Below are 22,983 nucleotides of genomic sequence, written 5' to 3'. Positions count from 1 at the left end.
CTGACAGAGATGCATCGATACCATGGGCATATTTTGATTGATAGAAATAAAAATTATTTATAAACAACGGACTCAACTTTATTCTATTTTTTCCCCCCTACCTATGCTGATAGCCTTGAGAGGTTATTTCAGCTTCACCCTAACGTGTAGGTGAGCTCACGGGGCTCAAACCGGAGTGTTGCTAACACTGGCCTAGCAAGAGCCATGCTTTGCAGAATCTACCACCGGATCGGAAACGCGACCCACTGAGAAGATCTGGCGAGAAACTCAGTCGGCTGTGTATATGGGTTAATTCGCTCGTTGAGCCCTTCGTCGCAAGCGACGGGTTTGACGACGACGGTGACCGGTGCTTGTGGTACCGAAAGCACCGTTAATGGATCGGGAGGATCCGTAATGACGTGTTTTGGGCAACGTCGACTGTTTACCATTTGGTCTACAGGATCGGATATGATTTATTCTATACTAAATAGCAATTTCGTAGGTAAACCAGTATTATATATAAAATTAGTGCTTTATTTTCTATGACTCTCATTTCATCATCTGTAGGCCTCTCCCATAGTTCGCCACAATGAACGATACTCTGCCTTCCTCATTCAATATTTTTCAGCATATCGCCGCAAGTCATCGGACCGCCGGGCACGAGGACGCCCAACGCTGCGCTCACCGGTACGTGGTCTCCAATCCAGAACGCGTCTGCTCCATCGACTATCGGTTCTGCGACACGTATGTCCGGCCCATTGCCACTTCAGCTTGCTAATCTTTAGAGCTATGTCGGTTAATTTAGTTCTTCGACGGATTTCCTCATTTCTGACTCGATCCACCAAAGAAACTCCGAGCATACCCCTTTCCATAGCACGCTGAACAACTTTGAACATGCGGACCAAACCTAAGGTCAATGTCCACGTTTCAGCGCCATATGTCATGACCGATAGCACGCAAGTGTGGTGCTTTTAGGCAATACAAGCACCGGTTACCGTCCTCGTCGAACCCGTCGCTTGCGACGAAGGGCCCGACGAGCGAACTAACCCACAGACACAGCCCACTGAGTTTCTCGCCGGATCTTCTCAGTGGGTCGCGCTTCCGACCCGGTGGTAGATTCTGCGAAGCACTGCTCTTGCTAGGGCGGTGTTAGCAATTCTCCGGTTTGAGCCCCGTGAGCTCACCTACACAAGCTAGGGTAAGCTGAAATAGCCTCTCAAGGCTATCAGCATAGGTAGGAAAAAAAAAAAAAAAACGCAAGTGTTGAAGACTTTTGTCTTTAAGCATTGCGGGATAGCTGAGTTAACTCTCATTTACTAGGCTGCACTAAAAGTATCGGGAATGGAATATTTCCACTGTTCCTGTCATATTAAAATCTTTTTAATTGAAAACTCCTTGGTTTTAAAAATCGAATACCATTTATTTATTTTAAAAAAGATTCTCGGTCTTGTCACGAGGTTTTGTCAAACTTGTTTAGTCGTTGAGAAAATGGAATTGACTCGAGAAAATTCAAGAGCGATGATTTATTATGACTTTCGAAGTGGTTTAACACAAAAACAGTGTGTTGACCGGATGATTTCTGCATTTGGTGATGAAGCCCCATCCAAAACCACAATTTATCGCTGGCTTGCTGAGTTTCAACGTGGACGTGTTAAGCTCAGTGATGATCCCCGTCAAGGTCGTCCAAAACTGCAGTCACCCAAGAAAACGTTGATGCTGTGCGTAAGCTGTTTGAGGAAGATCGACATGTGACATACCGCGAAATTCAGGCAACTTTAGACATTGGCATGAGTCAAATACAAATAATCTTGCATTAACAATTAGGTGTAAAAAAGTTGTTTTCCCGATGGATACCGCATTCGCTCTGTGAAGAGCAAAAAGCGGCTCGCGTTACTTGGTGCGTCAGAACTCTCGAAAGATTCCACGCAGGATCCTCAAATGCTGTATACAACATTGTATCAGGTGACGAATCCTGGATATACGCGTACGAACCCGAAACAAAAAACCAGTCACGAGTTTGGGTGTTCGAAAATGAGTTAAAGCCAACAAAAATTGTTCGTTCACGGAATGTTGCAAAAAAATGGTGGCCACGCTTGTCTCCAAAACCGGCCATGTTACGACTATTCCTCTTGAGGGACAAAGAACGGTTAATGCAGAATGGTATGCTAGCATTTGTTTGCCATAGGTCGTTTCTGAACTCCGTAAAGAGAACTGCAACCGCCGCATCATCCTCCATCACGACAATGCGAGTTCTCACACCGCGCACAGAACAAAAGAGTTTTTAGAGCAAGAAAACATAGAATTATTAGACCATCCGCCGTACAGCCCCGACCTAAGCCCTAATGATTTCTATACTTTCCCTAAAATAAAGAATAAATTGCGTGGACAGAGATTTTCATCACCTGAAGAAGCTGTGGACGCCTACAAAAGGGCCATTTTGGAGACCCCAACTACCGAATGGAATGGTTGCTTCAATGATTGGTTCCATCGTATGGAAAAATGTGTCAAATTTCGCGGAGAATACTTCGAAAAGCAATAAATACATTTTTAAATAGTAATGTTGTGTCACTTCGTTAATTCCCGAAATTTTCAGTGCCGCCCTCGTAATGACCCCTATTTCTATTTTCATTTTTTTTCTTCAATGTACGAGACACATCGGATTCTACTGTTTTTACCGACTTCAAAAAACGAGGAAGTTCTCAATTCGACTATGTTTTTTGTTACCTCATAGGTTTTGAATGGGTGAATCGATTTGGATGATTCTTTTTTATTAGAAAGCTGACGCTTCCCGCGTGGTCCCATTTCAATTTAGACCAGTTCTGATAATCGTATCCACGAGAAAACCATATAAGTCTTAAATTTACATTAAGTACGTGCGCGACAAATAGATGAATAATTCAATAACTCAATGTCGCGCCAAGCGATTTCGATGATTATTGTTTTTAGTGTATATTAATTTGTTTTGGAATATCTTTTTTTTTTCTATTTGAAGTCGGTTTTTGTTAAAGCATTTCTATTTACAATTATTAACGAATTGTTTTAACATGATAAATACACTTAGAAATAAAAGATACAAACAATAAAAAATAGTTATATTAAATTCAAAAGACGGCAATCTCTGTCCGTTTGACGGCGGAGAGTCCGTCGTCCCAGGTGAGCATGACGTTGAAGGTGAAGTAGAGCGCGGCGGCCGACAGCATGTGCCACAGGTCGTGCGAGTCGTAGAACTGCAGCACGCGGCACTCGTGGTTGCGGTGCCGGGACTGCGCCGGCGTCGCCGACCAGTCCGTGCTGCCTGCGCACGACCGCACTCATGCAACTTAATGTCAGTGAATACAATATACAATAATATACCGATGCGGCGGGCGGCATGTCGGTAGATCAATAGCAGCAACCTTTCATGGTAAAAAGATATTAGTTTTAGTTAATACATATAGTTAGCTGGTTTGTTATATCCTGCACATTTTGTGTACGTTACTTTTTACAATAAAGCAATGCACTCTTCCGCCACTGTACTCTTATACCTACATAAAGTTTAATAAATATATTACCGGAAGTAAAAAAGTAGAGAGCTGGCACCCAGCAGGCGGCGGCCGCGGCCAGGAAGCACCAGGAGTACCAGCGGATGCGCTCCCCGTGCAGCAGCTTCATCAGCACGTAGAACACGATGTACAGCAGCGTGTTGCACAGTAGCACGTTCAGCAGGTGGGTCGCTATGTCCCCCGCCTGGGTCAGGAGCCTGGCGGAGCACATGGTGCGGTTGGCGAGGGGGCAGGATCCTTGTGCTAGCAGGCAAGTCGACAAACTTAGCTCTGCGAATTGGCACGTCGTCCTGTCCATCTGCCGCCGCCATTGTTGGCGTGTCCAGAGAGATGAGAGTGAGAGTGTGTGTTTGTTATTACGTTAAATGGTCAAATAATATGAACGTCAGGTTTATAGTATTCATCAAAGCCCATAGTGATGTTGCCAGCCGTCACGTCGTCACTATGACGTCTGCTCCAGTTCATCGAATACTTTACGGCGGACATTATGCCGCATTGTGCCGCCGGCGGTTAAACCTTGTAATTGCGCAGTTTTCTAAATTATGTTGATTTGTTTACATGTTGCGATCTCATTACTTTACCAACATTAAAATCGTTCTCGAGACCGTCTTAAGTAAATATTTCCTTCGAGAGACTGTTACCTGCCCGCGGGCAGGACGAAAGCCCCAAGAAGACCCCGTGAGGGCCGACTGTCGAGGTTTGAAGCTGTTTTAATCCTAATGGTTTGAGGATTCGTATACAATCAGCATCTTCATTCCTTTTATCTGATTATTGCAGCCGCATTGAGGCAGCGCGCTTGTATACTAAATGATTTCACTTAGGTACACATCTACCTCACAACGTCCGCTACTGAACGTGTTAGATTAAGGTAGCAGCAGTGGCCCTTTTTTCTCTGCGCCGATCGGACGGCACCAGGCCGCGGGCCGGGGAAGGGTTACGCTCAGCTCTAGACCCCGCAGGAAGCAGCCTGTCCTATTGATCCTATTCAGTCCCGCGTTCCTTTTCGCAGACAAATTATACGGTGACTCATCCCCAAGATGGCCGCGACTGCCCCTATTGACCTACTAGCACGTAGGTAATTTGGTTGCCGAAACAAAAAAATAAAGGTAATAGAGCAGTGAGATCACCCGTAGATGGCGAAGCCCCAGTTGGCGGCGTTGGCGATGAGCAGCATGACCAGCCGCGGCGTGTACAGCGGCCGCGCCCGCAGGCCCCGCGCCGCCACCGCCAGGCTCGACTTCTCTGCACACACACACACACATGGCAGGCGGTCGCGGGACAACATGACATACGAGATGCTCAGGACACAGTCCTCTATTACTTCGTCGCTGCTGGAGGCGAACCGCCAGCTGCTAAGCTAGTCCATGAGACCTATAGATTGGGCAGCGTCCACACGTGGTGTCGCCTATTGTACATACTTTCCTCATGCTCAAGAATGAGTTCCGTATGAAGGAATAATATAATATTTTAAAAATAAAATTATCGAAATGTTCATAATTACTGGTGATAGGACATCTTGTGAGGCCACACGTGAAGGTGCCACCGCCGCGGTTAGTTCTGCCGCGAGCAGTTGTAACGCGTTCCGATTTGAAGGACGGGATAATTGTCATACTGTACAATTGAATCTTAACAATTACGCAAAGTATAGTTATCGCTAATTTGCCCCCATCTTGAGACGCGTGTCTCATATTCCGGTCGGCGGTCGGAGTACCCCGGTGTAATACACAGACAATGCCATTCCATTCTCCAACGTATCCCACAGTCGCTTGTGCCGACATCCGCGCGAGCATCGGAGCGGTGTCGTTCTAGGACAACGCCATAGGACCTTTATATGAAATCAATTCCTAAGAAGTACATTCTAAAAATAGCAAGTTCGTTACCGAGACGAAACTGTCCGACGTAGTAGATGCGCAGGGACAGCAGCAGGAACGTGAACACGTGCAGCACAGTGAACACGCTCCAGAACAGCGGCCCCCCGCCCAGCACGCCCCACACCACTGCAACACGCGCATGTTTTGATTTTTTTTTTCCTACCCAGCTGAGAGCCTTGATAGGCTATTTCAGCGTAACCTTAACTAGTAGGTAAGCTCACGGGGCTCAAAACTGACGACATTGCTAACACGAACCCTAGCAAGAGCGTGCTTCGCAGAATCTACCACCGGATTGGAAACGCGACCCACTGAGAAGATCTCCGACGAGAAACTCAATGTGTCTGAGGGTTAATTTACTCGTCGAGCCCTTCGTCTCAAGCGACGGGTTGGACGAGAGCGATGACCGGTGCTTGAGGTACCTAAAAGCACCGTTAGTGGATCGGTAGGATCCGAGATGACGTGTTTGGGGTGACGTCGACTGCTTTCCATTCTGTCCGCAGGATCGGGAATGTAGTTACCGGCGGCCACGATGAGAGGGTTCTCGTGTCGTGCCGCTTTATCGAAGTGGGCGCGCACGTACTGTACTCGCACAGATACTGTTAGCAACATGACTACGTCACTTGCAGGCACCGAGAGAGATCGACGTCACGGGGCATACCGCTAATGTGAGCGTCGCAGGCTAATACAAATTTTGTATGAAGCGATATGTTCTGAGGCACTTGTTCCTCAATTTGCCAGGCAAAACGGGACTTTAATTTTAAATTAAATAGAATTCGATATATATCTGTACCCGATTAAGGAGCCTGACGCGGCACATTTTTAAAGTAGCAGCACTGTGATGTTTACGTTTAGTTGTATTTGCGCAGGTGCAGAAGTTTTGTACGTGTTAATGTTGAATGATGAGGTGGGCCCTTACCGAGCGCGATGAAGACGGCGAGCACCCCGAAGGTGGCGTGCGCCCGCGCGTTGATGTCGGGGTGTCGCGACTGGTAGATCTTCACCATGCACAGCACCGCCAGCACGTACATGAAGGCCGTGTCTGAAGACACACATCACGTATTCAACTACATGTTTTTAGGGAACTGGCCCTCAACAGAAAACATGAAGTCCTCATTTCGCTGTCCGTCTGTTTGTCTCTCTATTCAACTACATAGTTGAACCAAATTCTTGTCTAGTTGAAAATATTGATAACATAAGGTCTACGGCGCAAATAATTATTAAATATCTCAATCTTCTAACTCAATGCAAACAAAAGCAAAAAAATAACAAATAACAAAAAACACACAGCTACATTTTTACTCCTAAAAATCTATAGGGCACTTTCTCTTGACCTATAATAATAAAATTTGGTGAGAGGCTAAATCTTATAGCACAGATAAAAGGAAAAGTTTCAAAATAATATATCTACAGTAAATAAAGTAAATAAATTTATTACTAGGTAGGTAATTTCGGTAGGCAGCGGTTTGAGTCTGCCCCTGACATTGCTGAAGTCCATGGGCGACGGTAACCACTCACCATCAGGTGGGCCGTATGCTCGTCTGCATACAAGGGCAATAAAAAATAAATAAATAATAAACTCATAGATAAATATTTGAAACCTTAGTAACTAGCTAATATAATACTGGCTGTTCTAACAGAGACAATATCAAAAGTACGCTCTTTCCAAATTTAAAAGACAGAAAAAGTAGCTTTTTGACAAGAGCTTAGGATAGACGGTTTGCTTTTGGAAGGCCTTTGTAAAAAAATTTACGATGTAATCGTATTGTATGCCTTTATAAATAATGCCATCTGTCAACAAATAGCAGAAACGAATATCAAAACAACTAGTACTGTCGGGAACGTTCTCGATAATTGTAGACTCTCTCTCTTTCACTCTTTCTCGCTCTTATATTTAACTCCTTCTTTTTTCCCTCTGTCCACGGATGTCCACTGCTGGACATAGGCCTCCTCTAAGGTTCGCCACAGTGACCGGTGCTGCGCAGCCGGATCCAGCGAGTCCCCGCGACTTTTAGCCGGTCGCCTGCTGGTCGGTGGCGCACCCACCCGCGCTGCGCTTTCCGGTACGCAGTCGTCGTTGATATTTAACTCAATCGACGATATTAGAAGGCATCCCCCTGAAAGATTGAATTCTACGCATCAGTCTGAATAAATATAGCATTCCAAAAATTTTAATGACTTTCTGTGTCTGTCCTCTCTGCTGAACTTCGTTCAATGATACGTGGCATGTGCAGAGTTGTAGAATTAGTGCGAGCGAGGAGGTTCCAAAGTACATACCGAACTGGAAGTTGAGGCTGTTGGGACAGACGTGGTAGCTGGCGGAGAGCAGCGCCACCACCATCATGGCAGCGCCCAGGGACGACAGCAGTCCGTAGTGCGCCGGGATACCGTACTCCTGCACAACAGTGTCGATGCGTCACAACGGTCTGACGCCGCACAACCGTCCGGCTTGTTTGTACCACACGTCATCATTTATAGTATTTATTATAGCGCAGATGGCTGCCCGAGCCGTGGCCCGAGCCGTGGCCCGCCTGATTGCCGCTATTCACAATGAGGCATTAGGTCGAAATCTACATTTTATTGCTAGCCTCACGCGGGACGCACTACAGTTCCGCGGCAGGGATATAATGCTGACAGCCACTCCTGCGGGCTCATCACAAGCCCTTCCACCATCGGCGACGGACGTAGCTTCTGTTCGCACCACTTCTCAATTGTGGTTAAATTATAAACATATTCCTTTTTTTAAACATTTTCTGGACAACTGTCGTTATTATGTATGTAAACGTTTGACATGTTTCGTGGTAGAATGACGTAAAGTGGAACCTCATGTCGTGGCGCCCGCTTCCTGTTCCGCTTCCTGCGCTGCAGCTGCAGCATGAAGAGCGCGCCGAGCAGCAGGTAGCCGAGGTTCGAGAACACGTGGTTGAAGTCGGACAGCCCGCCCGCCGGGTGCGCGCACAGGAAGTTGTAGTAGCACATGTCCAGCGACCCCGATATGTTCAGCATCTGACGAGTGAGCCCACTTGTATGGCGCATGCTAGATCATCTGCACGCTTAGTAGCGGAAACCACCGGAAAGTAGTGTCCATCTAGTGTTAGAATCTGAGCTACTCATATTCCATCACGCTTGGGAATAAATTTCATTTTAGTATTTTCCTCGTGTGGACTATAACGTCAATGTCAACTACAACGGAAATGCCGCCACTCACTTTGAGGCAAGAGTTTTCAGGTCTCATACAATGGTCTCATACAGGCAGTACAATGGCTACCCCACCCTTCAAACCGAAGCGCATTACTGCTTCACGGCAGAAATAGGCAGGGCGTAGAACTCGCTGTAATCGACTGAATCGAGTGAACTAACCCATAAACACAGACCCCTGAGTTTTTCGTCGGATCTTTTCAGTGAGTGGTAGACCCTACGAAGCACTGCTCTTACTAGGGCTAGTGTTAGCAACGCCTCCAAGTTTGAACCCAAAGAGCTCACCTAGACGTTAGGGTAACTCTGGCATTTACTGGTGGACCTCTCGTGAGTCCGCACGGGTAGGTATCGCCGCCCCGCCTATTTCTGCCGTGAAGCAGTAATGCGTTTCGGTTTGAAGGGTGAGGCAGCCGTTGTAACTATACTGAGACCTTAGAACTTATATCTCAAGGTATGTGGAGCGTTTACGTTGTAGATGTCTATGGGTTCCAGTAACCACTTAACACCAGGTGGGCTAAGAGCTTGTCCACACATCTAGGCAATAAAAAAAAAACAGCCTCTCAAGGCTATCAGCTTAAGTAGGAATAAATAAGAAAAAAAAGAGGACGTACCACCTGGAAGGCGGCGACGAACTGCAACACGGGCAGTGCGTAGAACACGGCCACGGTGTAGAGCGTGTGCAGGTAGCGGTCCGAGCGCGCCCGCAGCACGCGCCGCCCGCGCCGCGCCAGCGCCGCCACGTGCAGCCGCGCCGGCATACCGAACGGACGACTCTGTCGAGCACAGCCCACCTGGACCCACGGTTCTATCCAACACGCCCTACCAGTAAGTGAAGCGGGAGTTCCATGCATCGTAGGTAAGACAGCGGTTTTTTCACTACAGTTGTAGCTTAGTTCGAAAGGTGCACAACGAAGACTTCGTTGTAATATCTGTGCTCTTTGGTAATCACTTAGCGTCCAGGAGGTCTGCGAGTTCTTCCGCCCATCTACGCATTAGTTTTCCAGAACATGACTTTTCACGTCCCCCTAAAGTTAGAGAAGGAAGAGAGAAGAAGCAATGATCCTTACCGTTTCCTCCTGTACCGTGCTCCGTTCTATGGCGTCGCCTTCCGTGACGGCTCCATTGGCTCGGTCCGGGGGCGAGGCTGCTCCGTGATTACCGGGGGTCCCGGGAGACGTAGTGGGGTTAGCGGCAGAGGACGATGCGGTGGGATTGGCGATCATATTGTTTGTGATCGTGTCGTTTGTGACGGCAGGAGACTCCTCCTCCGAATCTGTATCACTTGCATCACTGCTGTCAAATGTTGCATCTGAAATGCGTTATTTTTTTATTGTGGAATGTACTCTTTAAAAGCCCCTTCTACGAAAATTTATGGATATTATATCTGGTTTGGAGAGTACGAAGGATGACGCAAAACAGTAAACCCTAGCTATGAGGTCGAGAGTTGTGTAGGAGCAGCGGGGACGTGTGATTGACTGAGACTGACCGGAGTTCGCGAGCTTGTTCGCCCTTGTGTCCAGTTCCTCACAGTACACATCTGCAGTAATGCTGGTGTCATTTGGTAAGAAGCTATGATGAATTATACCGGCACTTTTTTGGGGCTTGTAAATTTCCTTAGCTTGGTTCAAGCTTTTTCGAATTCCTTTTATTTTATTATAACTAGCGCTACAGTAGGTCTGCAGTGCACAGACAGTGTAATTATCATCTGCATTACGCTTAATTATAATTTACGAGTATAAAATACTGATATAGAATAGTCTTATGGAAAAAAGTATAGGTACGGATCAAAGATTTAAGCCAGCAGTATTCACTTCATAAATTTTTATTGAGGCAAGTTCATAGCTAAAGACCGATTGTATTTAATGGCGATCGAAAGAAGTCGGCTGGAAGCCGTATTTGGTGAATGAGGTGGTTACTACATGGTATTTGTTTTTGGACAAAAATTCATTCAGAATGATGTTCTTGTGCGAAGGCGCATTATCATCATGAAAAACCCAAGACTTTTCTTTCCTCAAATGTGATCTTTTGTGTCGAACTTTAACGCCACATAACACTCAAATATTTATTAGAATTCTTCATTTATCGTTAGATCTTTCGAGAAGAATTCCGAGTGCACAAACCCCGCGACAGTCAAAGAAAACACTCAACACGATTTTGACTTTGATCAATTTGTCGTGGTTTTTTTCGGTTTCGGTTCAGTTGGAAGGCGCCTCTCCGAAGACTGTTGGCTAGTTTCCATGTCTAACTCGTAAACCCGCGTCTCGTCACCAGTGCAATGTCAATGCATTTCATGAATCTTGTGTCGGAATTGAATCGTTCCAAATATGTCCTCAGCGACTCCTTGTGTGGTTGAGTTTTTGAAGAAAATTCAAGCGTTTTAGTACTAGCGGAGCGGCAATATGTTTCAAACAAAGTGATTATTTAAATGGTACGGATCGACTTGCGAGAGAGAAAGCTCGGCGGCTATCTCTTACAAATTTGAATGCAAATGCAAAATTTAAGACAGTCTCTTTCTTCGATGTTTTTGTCCATTATCAAATTCGCAATACACACTAAATGTGATATAACCAAGAACAGCACTGTAGCAATCCAAATAGGAGATGCAACTCAAACTCCGCGCCAAAATAGAAAACAGTTGTGCCAACCTAATGGCAACCACAACGACAGCAAAAAGCACTGAAAATGCAAGTATACAGCGCACTCACCGGAGCCGCGCCGCCGCCGCGCGGTCCGCACGGGCGTGCCCGCATCGCTCGTCACGCCGGTCACGCTCGTCACGCCGGTCACACTCGTCACGCCGGTCACACTCGTCACGCCGGTCACACTGACGCCTTCCGACAACGCTCCGCTCTCAGACTCTATAGACGCCAAGTTATCTTAGTCGTAGTAGTCGTCTCGTTAGTAGTAAAAGATAGTCTATCTAGACGATGTGCGACCCACCTGATGTATGGACATTACCACATGAATGTAACCACCAGCTCAACTTAGGTCCCAATAGGATAGTAAATACAAAAACAGCGGAATCTCAACATTGCCGTCCTTTAGATCATGACGACTTCGGACTTATTAAAGTGGTCACTGATGACCACGACGCGAGGCACGTCCGCACTGAGGTGCGGGGACAGCCGTGGACAACGTTCACACCGTCCGAGAGCTCAGATAATTAAGAACAAAGAGTTGCCTTGCGGCAGAAATGTTTTTATTTATTTATTGCTTAGATGGGTGGACGAGCTCACAGCCCACCTGGTGTTGAGTCGTTACTGAAGCCCATAGACATCTACGACGTAAATGCGCCACCCACCTTGAGATATAAGTTCTAAGGTCTCAAGTGTATTGAGTAGAAGAAGGCTGCTGCAGTGGTACCCACTAATGCAATGTACCTACATAGTTCAAGAAGTCTTACTCTCTGATTTCGGAGGCTACTACTTATTTTTAAATGTTATATTCTATCGTTAATGCTATGAATATTATTTCAGGTGCGCTGAGGCGCCTGCCTACCGGCTGTCCCACAAAGAGTACATCGAGCCGAAACTGTAGACAGCGTTCCATCAGAATAATTGACTCGACAAAAGAAAAAAAGTTCCCAGTAAATAGTTTCGTAATAAAGAGTACTTGAACATGACGAACAAACCATTCTTCGGCCATCCTTTGAATTATATTACGCAAGGTATCGTATTAAGGCTATTATTATTATTAGTATTGTGATTTTCTTCATTTTTCGACCATAAATCAAAGTTCTCTTGTAATAGGGAATGCTGTGTATAAGAGAAACGACCTAGCTCTCTTTGTCCTTTCCCTCTCCCCGCGCTCGTCGAGTGGATCGCGAGACGCTCGGTCTATTTTCTCACTCTCGCTTTTCCTAAATTGTATCCTGTCTGTCTAGCCGCAATGAATCTGTCGCGAGTTAAATTTTACTCTCAATGCGCTTAAATAAGTTTCACTTCAAAAAAGAACGCAGGCTACGAGTAAGTCCGAAGTAAACGATTTTCTCCGCTCAATAGGAAGTTAAGGAAAATGGAACAGACTCTGAGTTTGCAAGAGCTAAGTATCGTCGTGCGTGTTACTTAATTAATTAGTCGAAATCTAACTCCAATCGGAGTAGACCGCGTACCTACATGCGTCAAATTATAGTTACATATACTTGTTTCAAAGATAGGATAGAAAGCAAGATTGCAATAGAGACTCGACCTCATTTCACAAGTAGGTGGTGGTATACACGTTATAATATCTATGAGTTGCGGTGCGATAACCACGTAAAATCAGGTAAGCCGTATGCTCAACAACTAATGTACAGCAGTAAATTAATAATAACAGTTCTAGTTCCGCTACGCAAATGCAGCCAAGACTCAGGCCTTTGAAGGGCTGCGGCAGTCGCTCCGAATGTGTCTTCTTTTGTCTTTGCAATAAAGAAGTAATATAATAACATGTTCAAGTTTGCAGAAGCTTTTGAGCCTTGTGAACCTAGTGATATGATTGTATTTTTTTTTTTTTTATTGCTTACGTGTGTGGACGATCTCACAGCCCACCTGGTGTTAAGTGGTTACTGGAGCCCATAAACATCTACAACGTAAATGCGCCACACACCTTGAGATATAGTTCTAAGGTCTCAGTATAGTCACAACGGCTGCCCCACCCTTCAAACCGAAACGCATTACTGCTTCACGGCAGAAATAGGCGGGGCGGTGGTACCTGCCTGTGCGGACTCAAGAGATCCTACCACAAGTAATTACGCAAATTATAATTGTGCGGGTTTGATTTTTATTACACGATGTTATTCCTTCATAGTGGAAGTCAATCGTGAACATTTGTTAAGTACGTATTTCATTAGAAAAATTGGTACCCGCCAGCGGGATTCGAACACCGGTGCATCGCTATATACGAATGCACCGGACGTCTTATCCTTTAGGCCACGACGACTTCAAACTGTTGTATTCATTGTTTGAAATAAGTTGAAAGCCTTTGTTATAATTTTGTTCTGACGCATGAACCGAATGAACGACGCAATGGTACTTTTGTTGTACAAAGTCAAGGCTCTCATAGAACAGTTGAAGCAATAATTATTTTTTTTCCTACCTATGATGATAGCCTTGAGAGGTTATTTCAGTTTCACCCTAACGTGTAGGTGAGCTCACGGGGCTCAAACCGGAGTGGTGCTAACACTGGCCCAAGCAAGAGCAGTGCTTCGCAGAATCTACCACCGGATCGGAAACGCAACCCACTGAGAAGATCCGGCGAGAAACTCAGTGGGCTGTGTCTATGGGTTAATTTGCTCGTCGAGCCCTTCGTCGCAAGCGACGGATTCGACGAGGACGGTGACCGGTGCTTGAGATACCTAAAAGCACCGTTAATGGATCGGGAGGATCCGTAATGACGCGTTTTGGGCAACGTCGACTGTTTACCATTCGGTCTACAGGATTGGGTATGTAGTTTCCAGCGGCTACGACAAGAGGATTCTCATGTCGTGCCGCTTTCTCAAAGTGTAAAGCAATTAGGTAATAATTTAGGATGAAATTGTATGAAATTATTAATTATTGTCAGAAGGCTTCTTCAAAAAAGCGACGCGACACGATAGCCCTCATATTGTGATTGCCTCAACTTATATGCTCGACCCAAATGACGGAGCGACGCCAAGCACATCCTATTTTATCCTCCCGATTCACTCTCGGTGCCGTCTGACCTGCAGTCCAGCCCATAAATGAAGCCCACTGAGTTTCTCGCCAGATCTCTGCAGTGGGTCGCGATTTCGATCCGGTAATCGATTTAGCAAAGCGCTGCTCTCGTTAGGGCTAGTGTTAGCAAGTCATCCCAGGTTGAGCTCTGTGAGTTCACTCAGCAAACCCCTTCGGCTACGAACGAACACGTAGAGGAACACATTACAGAGGCCACGTTTGGGCCCGGTGTACTGTTAGCGGGACCGCGCGGGGTGCGTGCGTACTGTGCGCGTCGGCGAGCACGGCCCGCGGCGCCGTGAGCCGCGCGCAGGCGGGCCAGCGCTGCGCCAGCACCAGCGCCGCGAAGGCCACGTAGAACAGCAGGAACACCGCCACCGTCACGCCCGCGCCCACCATGTACTGCGCCCGGGACAGCGACGCCTGCACACCAACATCTTACTTCTAATCACCTACTGCACGTTTCGCTACTTCGGGCCAGAACAGAGAGTCTACAAGACACTCATCAAATTTTGAACGAATCTTTTAGCGCTCACTAAGACAAAGAGAGAAGAACAAAGTGACAGGCCCGGGCGGACAAGTAAGCAAGCATCTTGAATCTCTTTCTCTCTCTTTGAATAGTTTTCAGTATGACTACACGATGTTCGCTACAGAATTCAGTCATGTCAGGTTCATTTTCTCAAATTTTCGTCGATTTAAAGATGCAAGAACAGAAAAGTTATCTGTCTGTTGTGAGAATGAGTGATTGTACCCTAACGGTCAGCATGAAGGTCTTCTGCCGCAGAGTGGCTGGGGGGGAGGGGCGGTCAGTGTGGGCCCAGAGGGCGGCCTCCAGCAGCCAGTCGTCCTCGGGGGCCGGCTCGCCGGAGCACGCCGCGTCGTCGGGCCGCACCAGCGACACCACGTAGAACCCCATCGGGTACAGGCTGCGCTGTCAACGCACCACAAGAACTCTTTTCGATGACGCGGAACATCTCAAGGATCGAAGTGACGAGTTACAAATCTTTCGGTTTTTAGTTAATTAAATGGACGTGTATTGAATCGATGTTTACGAACTGTATTGTGGTTCTTACAGAGAGCTGCACGGCGCCGGAGCGCATGACGGTCATCCTGAGGGTCGTCAGGTCGATGTCCTCGATGGTCTCCGCCAACGGACACTGAAGGAGAAAAACAAAACGCGTCTTCAAAATAAAATAATAATAATGAAAAACTCAGGTCATGTTAACGCAACCTTACTGTTGTTGAAAAATGCACGAGTTGAGCGAATTTATTTACATTTGGGGCTATATCTACCAAACGAGGTCAGAGCATCCTCCCTAGATACTACCCACTCTATACAATCAACTTCAGAACGCTAGTTTTAAAATAATACAATTTGTACCAAAAACGTTTGCAGATCATCATTAGCAACGTGTGCGTGTGTGCGTTCTGACCCGAGCAAACATTACACAGAGTATCACGTACTATTGTAATCACGAAATTAAAAACAACTATAGATCCAAAGCCATTGCTTTTTTGAATTAATTGAATAATAATTAATTGAAATTAAAAACAAGATGCATGTTCGGGTGCATGTTGGACGTCAGCGCCGGTGCTTCGAAAGACATTTTATGTATACAATTTTATTAGACCTCACAAGCTTTATTAATCGTTCAACTTTTTCTAATGCGAGAGCTTTTCTTCGTTCAACTTTTTTAAAGAGAAACAAAAAACTTACTTTCCACACCGGGCCGACGTACAATGTGCGCCTGAGCTAAAACGTACGGACAATCACACCCACCGACCACAAACATAAGATCTACCGTGTATCTCTGCACGGAGATGGTCGCGCACACCTCGTCCTCCGACTCCACGATCAGTCGGACGCTGTTCTGTCCCGGAATGAAGTCATAGTAGTTTACCGCAGGACCAGTCTGAAATATTATTTATTAATTCTCAAGTGAAGGTAGTGCTCAATAAGTCAAGCAGTCTGTTCAATATTCATAGCTTTGTTTGATTTACAGCTCATGTTAGTGCATGAAAGCAGACACCGATCTACTTAAAAGTCGAAAGTACAGCAGACGCAATGCGATACTTATCGGTCATATTGGAAATATATAGGAGGTGGCTTTGAGGTATTTTTTAGGATAGGAAGGCTTGATGCAGCGCCACCTTACGAGGAAAGAACATTTTCCTTCGTTGGCAAATCTACCCCATAGAGCCTGCAGAGGCGGTACGATCACGGAGTCACTTCACGTGTCGGAGTTCTGCAGAATAACTCCCATTTTCCCTGACCTTTTTGCTCTAAGGTATCGGTTAACGTAGAGATTGAACAGTAACGCGGACCGGACGGACCCTTGCGGAACTCCAAACAAGATTGGGCGCAAACAGAAACGAATTTACTTGACCCGATACTGAAATTAATGATTGGATGAGAACTCTCGTGAAGTGTTGTGCAAATCGTTGTAATCGTTGTAACTTTGCTGAACGCCTACACAACATTAAAGAAAGCGACTCCCGTGTAAACGATTTTGGGTCTGTTAAGAAATACTTGAATGAGATCCGTGATGTGGTGCACAAGTGTTTGAAGTGGAACCCAGTCGTCGTGGCCTAAAGGATACGACGTCCGATGCATTCGTTTTGAACGATGTAACGGTTTTTGAATCCCGCAGGCGCGTATCAATTTTTCTAATGAAATTCGTATCTGGCAAATGTTCATGATTGACTTCCACGGTGAAGGAATAACATCGTGTAATCAAAATCAAACCCGCAAAACTATAATTTACGTAATTACTGGTGGTAGGACCTCTTGTGAGTCCACACAAATAGGTACCACCACCCTGCCTATTTCTGCCGTGAAGCAGTAATGCATTTCGGTTTGAAGGGTGGGGCATCCGTTGTAACTATACTAAGACCTTAGAACTTATATCTCAAGATGGGTGGCGGCGTTTACCCTGTAGACGTCTATGGGCTCCCGTAACCACTTAACACCTACACTACTCGTCCATGGGAATGCTCATGGGGGGAGACGAATCCCCGAGGCGCTTGCAGATCAGATGCTCGTATATTTGTTTATTAGAGATATGAGGCTAGTCTGACGGTGGGCTTAGGTGCTATTTTGATTTGCAGAGTTTGTAAATGCCCATAATGTCTATTACTTACTTACTTACGTAGGGTTTTAGGGGAGTTCTACGTTCGAACCATAAGGAATAGCTCTGGCTGTTCGGGGCTCGCGGATTTAATACAAGTACGAGTATGTAACTCTAATTCTCTATGTCATCGAATGCCGGAGGTCGGTCGGTCGGCGTGTGCGAGGAGACACAACGGCGGCCGCGTCGGGCCCGGAGCTCTGAGACAATTCTACGATGATTTTAGATAACGCTATGAAGCTCGCAACCTTGTTTCGGTTGGCTACGAATCATAAACCTGGATCGATCTGTTTTTTGCTCGTAAACGATCTTTAACGTCGTCAGGCAGTTTGAAGCGGTGAAGGACTAATCGTTTTTATAACCTTTTCACATATAGCGGGAGAATGTGTGAGCTTGGGCCGAGTTATAAAGGGCAGAGACTTAGTACCTGTGTCGCGGTGACGGTGGTGCGGGCCTGGAAGCCGAGCAGCCAGTCCCTGGCGGGCGCGGCTCGCAGCGTGACGGTGAGGGGCGCGGCGCAGGCGGACGCGAGGTGCAGGGTGAAGCCGCGCTGCGAGCCCGCGCCCTCGCACTCGGACGGCGCCCCCACCGCGTCCGTCGGGGAGCCATCCCAGCACAGCGTGCGCTCCAGCTCAGACATCAGCATCGATCCGGACTGGTACGGGAGCTGCCATGTTGTCGCTCCTGCGTCATCAACAAACTGTGAAACTAGATCAACTCTCGTCTCTGTCTCTCTTCGTCGACTATTATTAGAATATCAGAGGACGATCTGCACTGTCACACAGCTCGTAAGTGTTTATGGTAATTCTGTATATTGACTGGTGTATATTCGTATTGCATCCGCACATAGGACATACCTATAGCGCGTTGTAGAAATAAAGTACAAACTTGTAATTTATTTCTACAACGCGCTATCGTTGGGTTCCTTGAATAAATATTTAAAGGTTATCAATATCTAATAAAATGTTGTCACTCGCTTAATGCGTGATTCACTTTAGTTTTTCACCAACTACGAGTAAGGAGGGGACAAAGTTTGGGACGAAATTTAATGCAGTCGAATGCAGAATATTAGACGTTCCAACTTGTAGTTAAATATATACATTTATTAATTATCAGGGTCATGTGCGAAGTGTAATTGCATTCATCGCCCAATCATACCAAAGTCCAATGTCGATCATGTATACATTATTTATTTTTGTATTTATCTACTATAAATTCAAACATTTTGGTTTTATATGTTAGCAAGAGAATGAGTAGTTAAATAATAAGTTAAAATTTAAACCGCCAGATAATGATTTCTTAAATGTAATTGACCACAAAACTCGAGCTAAACCACCCAACTACATACTTTACTTTTCTTGAAATACTCTCAAAAGTAATACGAGTAGGTAGTGACGTTTGTGTTGTCGAGTAACTTCATTAAAACCAACATTATCAATGCAGCGGATTCATTATGATTGAGGGTGTTTTTCTTAAAAAGGCGATGAATGGTCATGCACTGCTGTCGATTACAATGGATATAACAGTATATGATCGACACAACGCCCGCTTGGTTGTTGTCTTTTCGACATCATTTGAATGTACATATGTATATAACGTTTACAAAATTACATATTCAAAAAATATGAATAATCCAAACAATCGTTGAAGCAAGGTAGCACTCTCGTATGTATCTTTAAAACACCTAGATATAAGATGAACGTTGTTGTATGTTGATGCGTGTTGCTACTAACGACGCTAGGAGCCTTCGCACTCTGCTCTAATGATTGCGTAGCAACGCAGTTTGATCTATCTAATGTTTGATTTCTTGTTGTAATTGTAATGTAATATCGACCGATTGATATTACCTGTTTTAGTTCTGGCGGTGAGCAGTAGCGGCCGGGAGGTGTCCCCGCCGACGCTGCGCACCCACAACCGGCTCGGGAACTCTGCTTGATCTTCGTTCTGGGTAGAGATACTTATTATTCCTACTTTATTTAGAGTGTATACGAAATATTGTGATCGCGAAGGTAGTTACCCCCCCCCCTCCCTCCTCCTGCCGCGTTGCGGTTTGTAGCGCGATACAATCCAGACTTCGGCCTCAAGTCTCACGATGGTTGGCGGCATTATATGTGATGTCCATGGGCTCCGATAATCGTTTAATGTGGTCAGTAATCGGTGTGCTGTAAGTCAGTATCCACCTGTTTTCAGAAAATATTTTTAGGATGTAACATCTTCACTCACCGGCACAAACTGTAGAATGAACTCTATAGATGGCGTCACCACCAACGTGTACTCTTCTTCGAGGTTTAATCTGGAGTGACGTGAACATTAACTTAACTTAAATAAAAGACAATGTGAACGCGGCTTCCTACATTGAGAGATAAGTACAAAGTATCACGCCTGTGACGCTGTTGAAGCCGGAACGCATGACTGCATCGCGATACAAATAAGCAAAATAAAGCGTATTATTATTAAACAAATAAGCGTGACTTACACGTGCGGTAACAATACGAACTATCAACAGTAATTACGAAAATATTGAAATTTTGATTTTTTTACACAATATCAGTCCTTGATCGTGCCAGTCGGTCGTGAGCACATGTAAAATAGCTACGTAATTCCTTGATACCAATGGCAACAATCGTCACTTCATTGTGAGACTCTTACATCAGCGCAGTTGCATCGCTTGATACGAACACATCGTGTAGGTACCACATCGTGTTCTTATTCCCTGCCTATTCGCTGGTAGCATAAAGGACTATTCCAACTACACGCGGACGGGATCGTTTATGCCACAACAACTTCTATACAATGCTCTAACTGGAATTTGATTTTGAACAGTCTTATCTAGAAACTCTTAAACTTTATTTTCAACTCCATGTCATCTTGGAAGTAAGCATAGCGTGGTAAACAGCTCTCGAACTAAATCGCTATTCAGTCCTGGTTAGCAAGTAGCAGTACTACCGCCCCCTCAAACATCACGGTTAACGGATATCTCCGTCAAATTCATTTCACATTTCGTTAAGGGTAATGTGTATTTTGACATTAACATCATAATCAAAATAATGTTTCTAAATACCCAGTTGCATCGAACTGGGTATTTACTTTCTAATAGATGTAATAAGTAGTCGTGTAGTCGACATTCGGAGTATAGGCAGGTGGCAGCGGCTAGACCTCTTATTCAGTTCCTAGCGTTTACCACCAGGAACACTGCTCACGGCAAAATCTTAGTGAATAAATAAAACAGTTCTTATTTGTGACCGCGATTTTTTTGTGAATTTCCAACAATATCTGTTTTGTTTTCCTGTCGCAATAATACATTACTGTAAACACGGAACATTCGTCCGAGCCACACCCAGTTCTGTGCAAAAGTTTAGTCATTAAATACCTACCTACTTTTAAATGTGTGTGTGTGTGTGTGTATCTTTGTGTGTGTGTGTATCTTTGTGTGTGTGTGTTTGTGGATAATTTGCTATAATTTATGGTTTTAAAGTATTTACTATATACGTAAATAGCTATGTCATGATGATTTTTGTAGCCCACAAACAAATACTCCGGTTTAATATTAGTTTTGATAGACAGTTAAGGAAAGACGGCATTTACAATTAATACGTATATTGGGAAGAGCTAAAAAGATATTTACAAATAATAAATTTAACTTATCGGTTCTGCTGAGTCGATGACATCGACAACTTCGACTGTTTACCCAACTTTGGCTAAGGCCTCCTCTATTAGAACGGATTTAGTGTTTTTATATACAGTAGGTAAATACGTAAATACGTGCTCAGCTATGTAAATGTGAATTCATGCTGATCATTTCCAATCGTCACTGAAATGACTTTTACTAGCGAGGAATCATAATTTGAAGCACCAAGCTACACCACTGTGCATGCTGAAGTCGGAGTTCAGTTCCTAATCGATAGTTTTGCATTTCGCTATTAAATAATCTTGTTTAAATGAAATCGAAATGCCGGTGCCGAGTTGACTATCAGTGTTGATTCCCAGTGTGTTTGTACTGCGCGAGTGACATGTGTTGAGTTTTGGCTGTGCGGTGGCCTAAAATATTACCTACCACCGCGCTTTCTCCCGTCGCCGTGGTGGCGTCTAACTACTAATCAACTTTGGAATTGACCGAAGAATAAACAGCAGTTCTCTAAGTACTGTACTCGCACATTGCCTATACGAGCAGTTACCATCATTCTGACTATTTCTGCCGCGAAGCATGCGTTGTGATTTGAAGGACGGAGCAGCCGTTACACAATACAGTTAGGGCTTCGACCTCATGTCTGAAGCTGGGTCGCGAATATAAATCATATCCACGGGTGTATTGTTACGAAAGTTAGCCTAACCTATAAATTAGAGTTGTTGACTGCTTTGTATTTGCTGTGGCAGTTTCAAGAGTAGCAGACAGCACTGGTCTAGAAAGGCCTGGCTTCACGTTCCCTGGGTACTCACATTCTTTGCTCGACAGTGATGTTGCTTGCGAGGACTGCGCTCACGCACAAGGCTAGGGCGCACCACGAGATCATCGCTGCATCGCGCACGCTACTAGCCACATCCGTCAATACTAATACACATTCCAAGAGTCACTGGATGAGTACTTGGGAATTCGGCGTTCGCGGAATCAGGCTTGCGCGTTATCAGTACGCCGACACCACTATCAAGTTTTGGAATACATCGATAACTAGCGCGACCTGTATCACTCGCCCCGTGAATCAATCTACTTATCGGATAAATGTACCAGATTTGATACGATAAGAAACGGCTACAGCACTGGTCGGCGCGGCTGGTGGCGGAGCCTCGCAGCGAGCGTGCGTCCCGGAGCTGCGCTTGCAATGCTTTAATAGACGCATGTTATTGTGGAATTAAATGCGTATTTAAAGCTTATCAAATTCACAACTAATATTTGTGTTTTTAGGAATCTAAATTTAACTTGTATTACGTACCTATCTGAGTATGAAGTACCGCAGGGTGTGCGAGGAGACAGGGGAAGGGGGTACTGGGGGTCAAGGACTGTACACTTGCTAAGCGGCGTGATGTCACAGACGACATGTAGCCTTGCGGCCGTCGAAGACGTGTACTCCAAGACAAGACAATACTAATCTGGTCTTGATTTGCATCTTATTGAGTTAACTCACTTATTATATATTAGTACCTAAGTCATAACAATATAGGTACATGACAATCTGTATTAGTTCCTTGTCACTGTAGTGACGTAAGCCTGGTGGATGTACAATGTCGGTTGTGACCCACATACACACTGATAACCTTCTTGTTCACAATTAATGAAAATCGTCGTAAATCAAATTTTTTTTTTATTATTCAAATATTAATTTCAATGGGTAATTGAGATAGCGTGAGCTTTGATGTTGAAATAGCAATTTTTTCCGCCACAAAGCTATAGGAAGCTGAAAATTTGTGTTGCAATTCGGAGGGAAGCCAATCTGCAAATCTTCTAATGAGGGCCACGCGTATGATTTGTAACAATACTTCTAGTACCTACTATCCGGTTCGGGTTCATCTTGTTAAATTTCATACTGTTAATTTACAACTCTGTATTTATTATATCATAAGCGATCTTGGTAGATAGTTCAAGGCCACCCATGTTTAGACCGCA

At 45.1% G+C, this 22,983-nt stretch overlaps 1 protein-coding gene across 2 annotated transcripts; it reads right to left on the bottom strand.

Moving 5' to 3' along the window:
• Nucleotides 1-3,056: 3,056 nt before the first annotated feature.
• On the bottom strand, nt 3,057-22,285 carry Sir-3 (sid-1-related gene3). 2 transcript variants are annotated; one of them, XM_028172010.2, is made up of 18 exons: nt 21,822-22,285; nt 19,608-19,677; nt 19,232-19,328; nt 17,812-18,068; nt 16,041-16,169; nt 15,330-15,413; nt 15,008-15,187; nt 14,523-14,679; nt 11,293-11,445; nt 9,655-9,896; nt 9,199-9,360; nt 8,213-8,395; nt 7,667-7,784; nt 6,309-6,431; nt 5,402-5,518; nt 4,649-4,763; nt 3,531-3,718; nt 3,057-3,274 (listed from the first exon to the last, which is right to left on the bottom strand). In XM_028172010.2, exons 1-18 carry the CDS (start codon nt 21,893-21,895, stop codon nt 3,081-3,083), a joined length of 2,643 nt encoding a protein of 880 aa, XP_028027811.2. In that variant the 5' UTR covers nt 21,896-22,285; the 3' UTR covers nt 3,057-3,080. The 2 variants fall into 2 exon arrangements, with proteins under 2 accessions (XP_028027811.2, XP_028027813.2); XM_028172012.2 differs by having other exon boundaries at nt 16,059-16,169; nt 21,822-22,284.
• Between the last annotated feature and the right edge of the window lie 698 nt (nt 22,286-22,983).

This window comes from Bombyx mandarina, chromosome 12 (assembly GCF_030267445.1).
Source record: "Bombyx mandarina strain Sakado chromosome 12, ASM3026744v2".
In the NCBI taxonomy this organism is placed as follows: Eukaryota; Metazoa; Arthropoda; class Insecta; order Lepidoptera; family Bombycidae; genus Bombyx; species Bombyx mandarina.
Note: the sequence above shows the minus strand (reverse complement) of the source record. Positions and strands in the feature narration are given on the sequence as shown.

What these genes read in the sequence shown, in the direction of transcription:
- Sir-3 (XM_028172010.2), bottom strand. Translation starts at nt 21,895, where the DNA reads ATGATCTCGTGGTGCGCCCTAGCCTTGTGCGTGAGCGCAGTCCTCGCA. An exon ending in ATCACTGTCGAGCAAAGAAT is followed by an intron (nt 19,678 to 21,821) that starts GTGAGTACCCAG and finishes ACGTCACTCCAG; the next exon opens with ATTAAACCTCGAAGAAGAGT. An exon ending in GCGGCGGCGGCGCGGCTCCG is followed by an intron (nt 9,897 to 11,292) that starts GTGAGTGCGCTG and finishes AACGCATTTCAG; the next exon opens with ATGCAACATTTGACAGCAGT.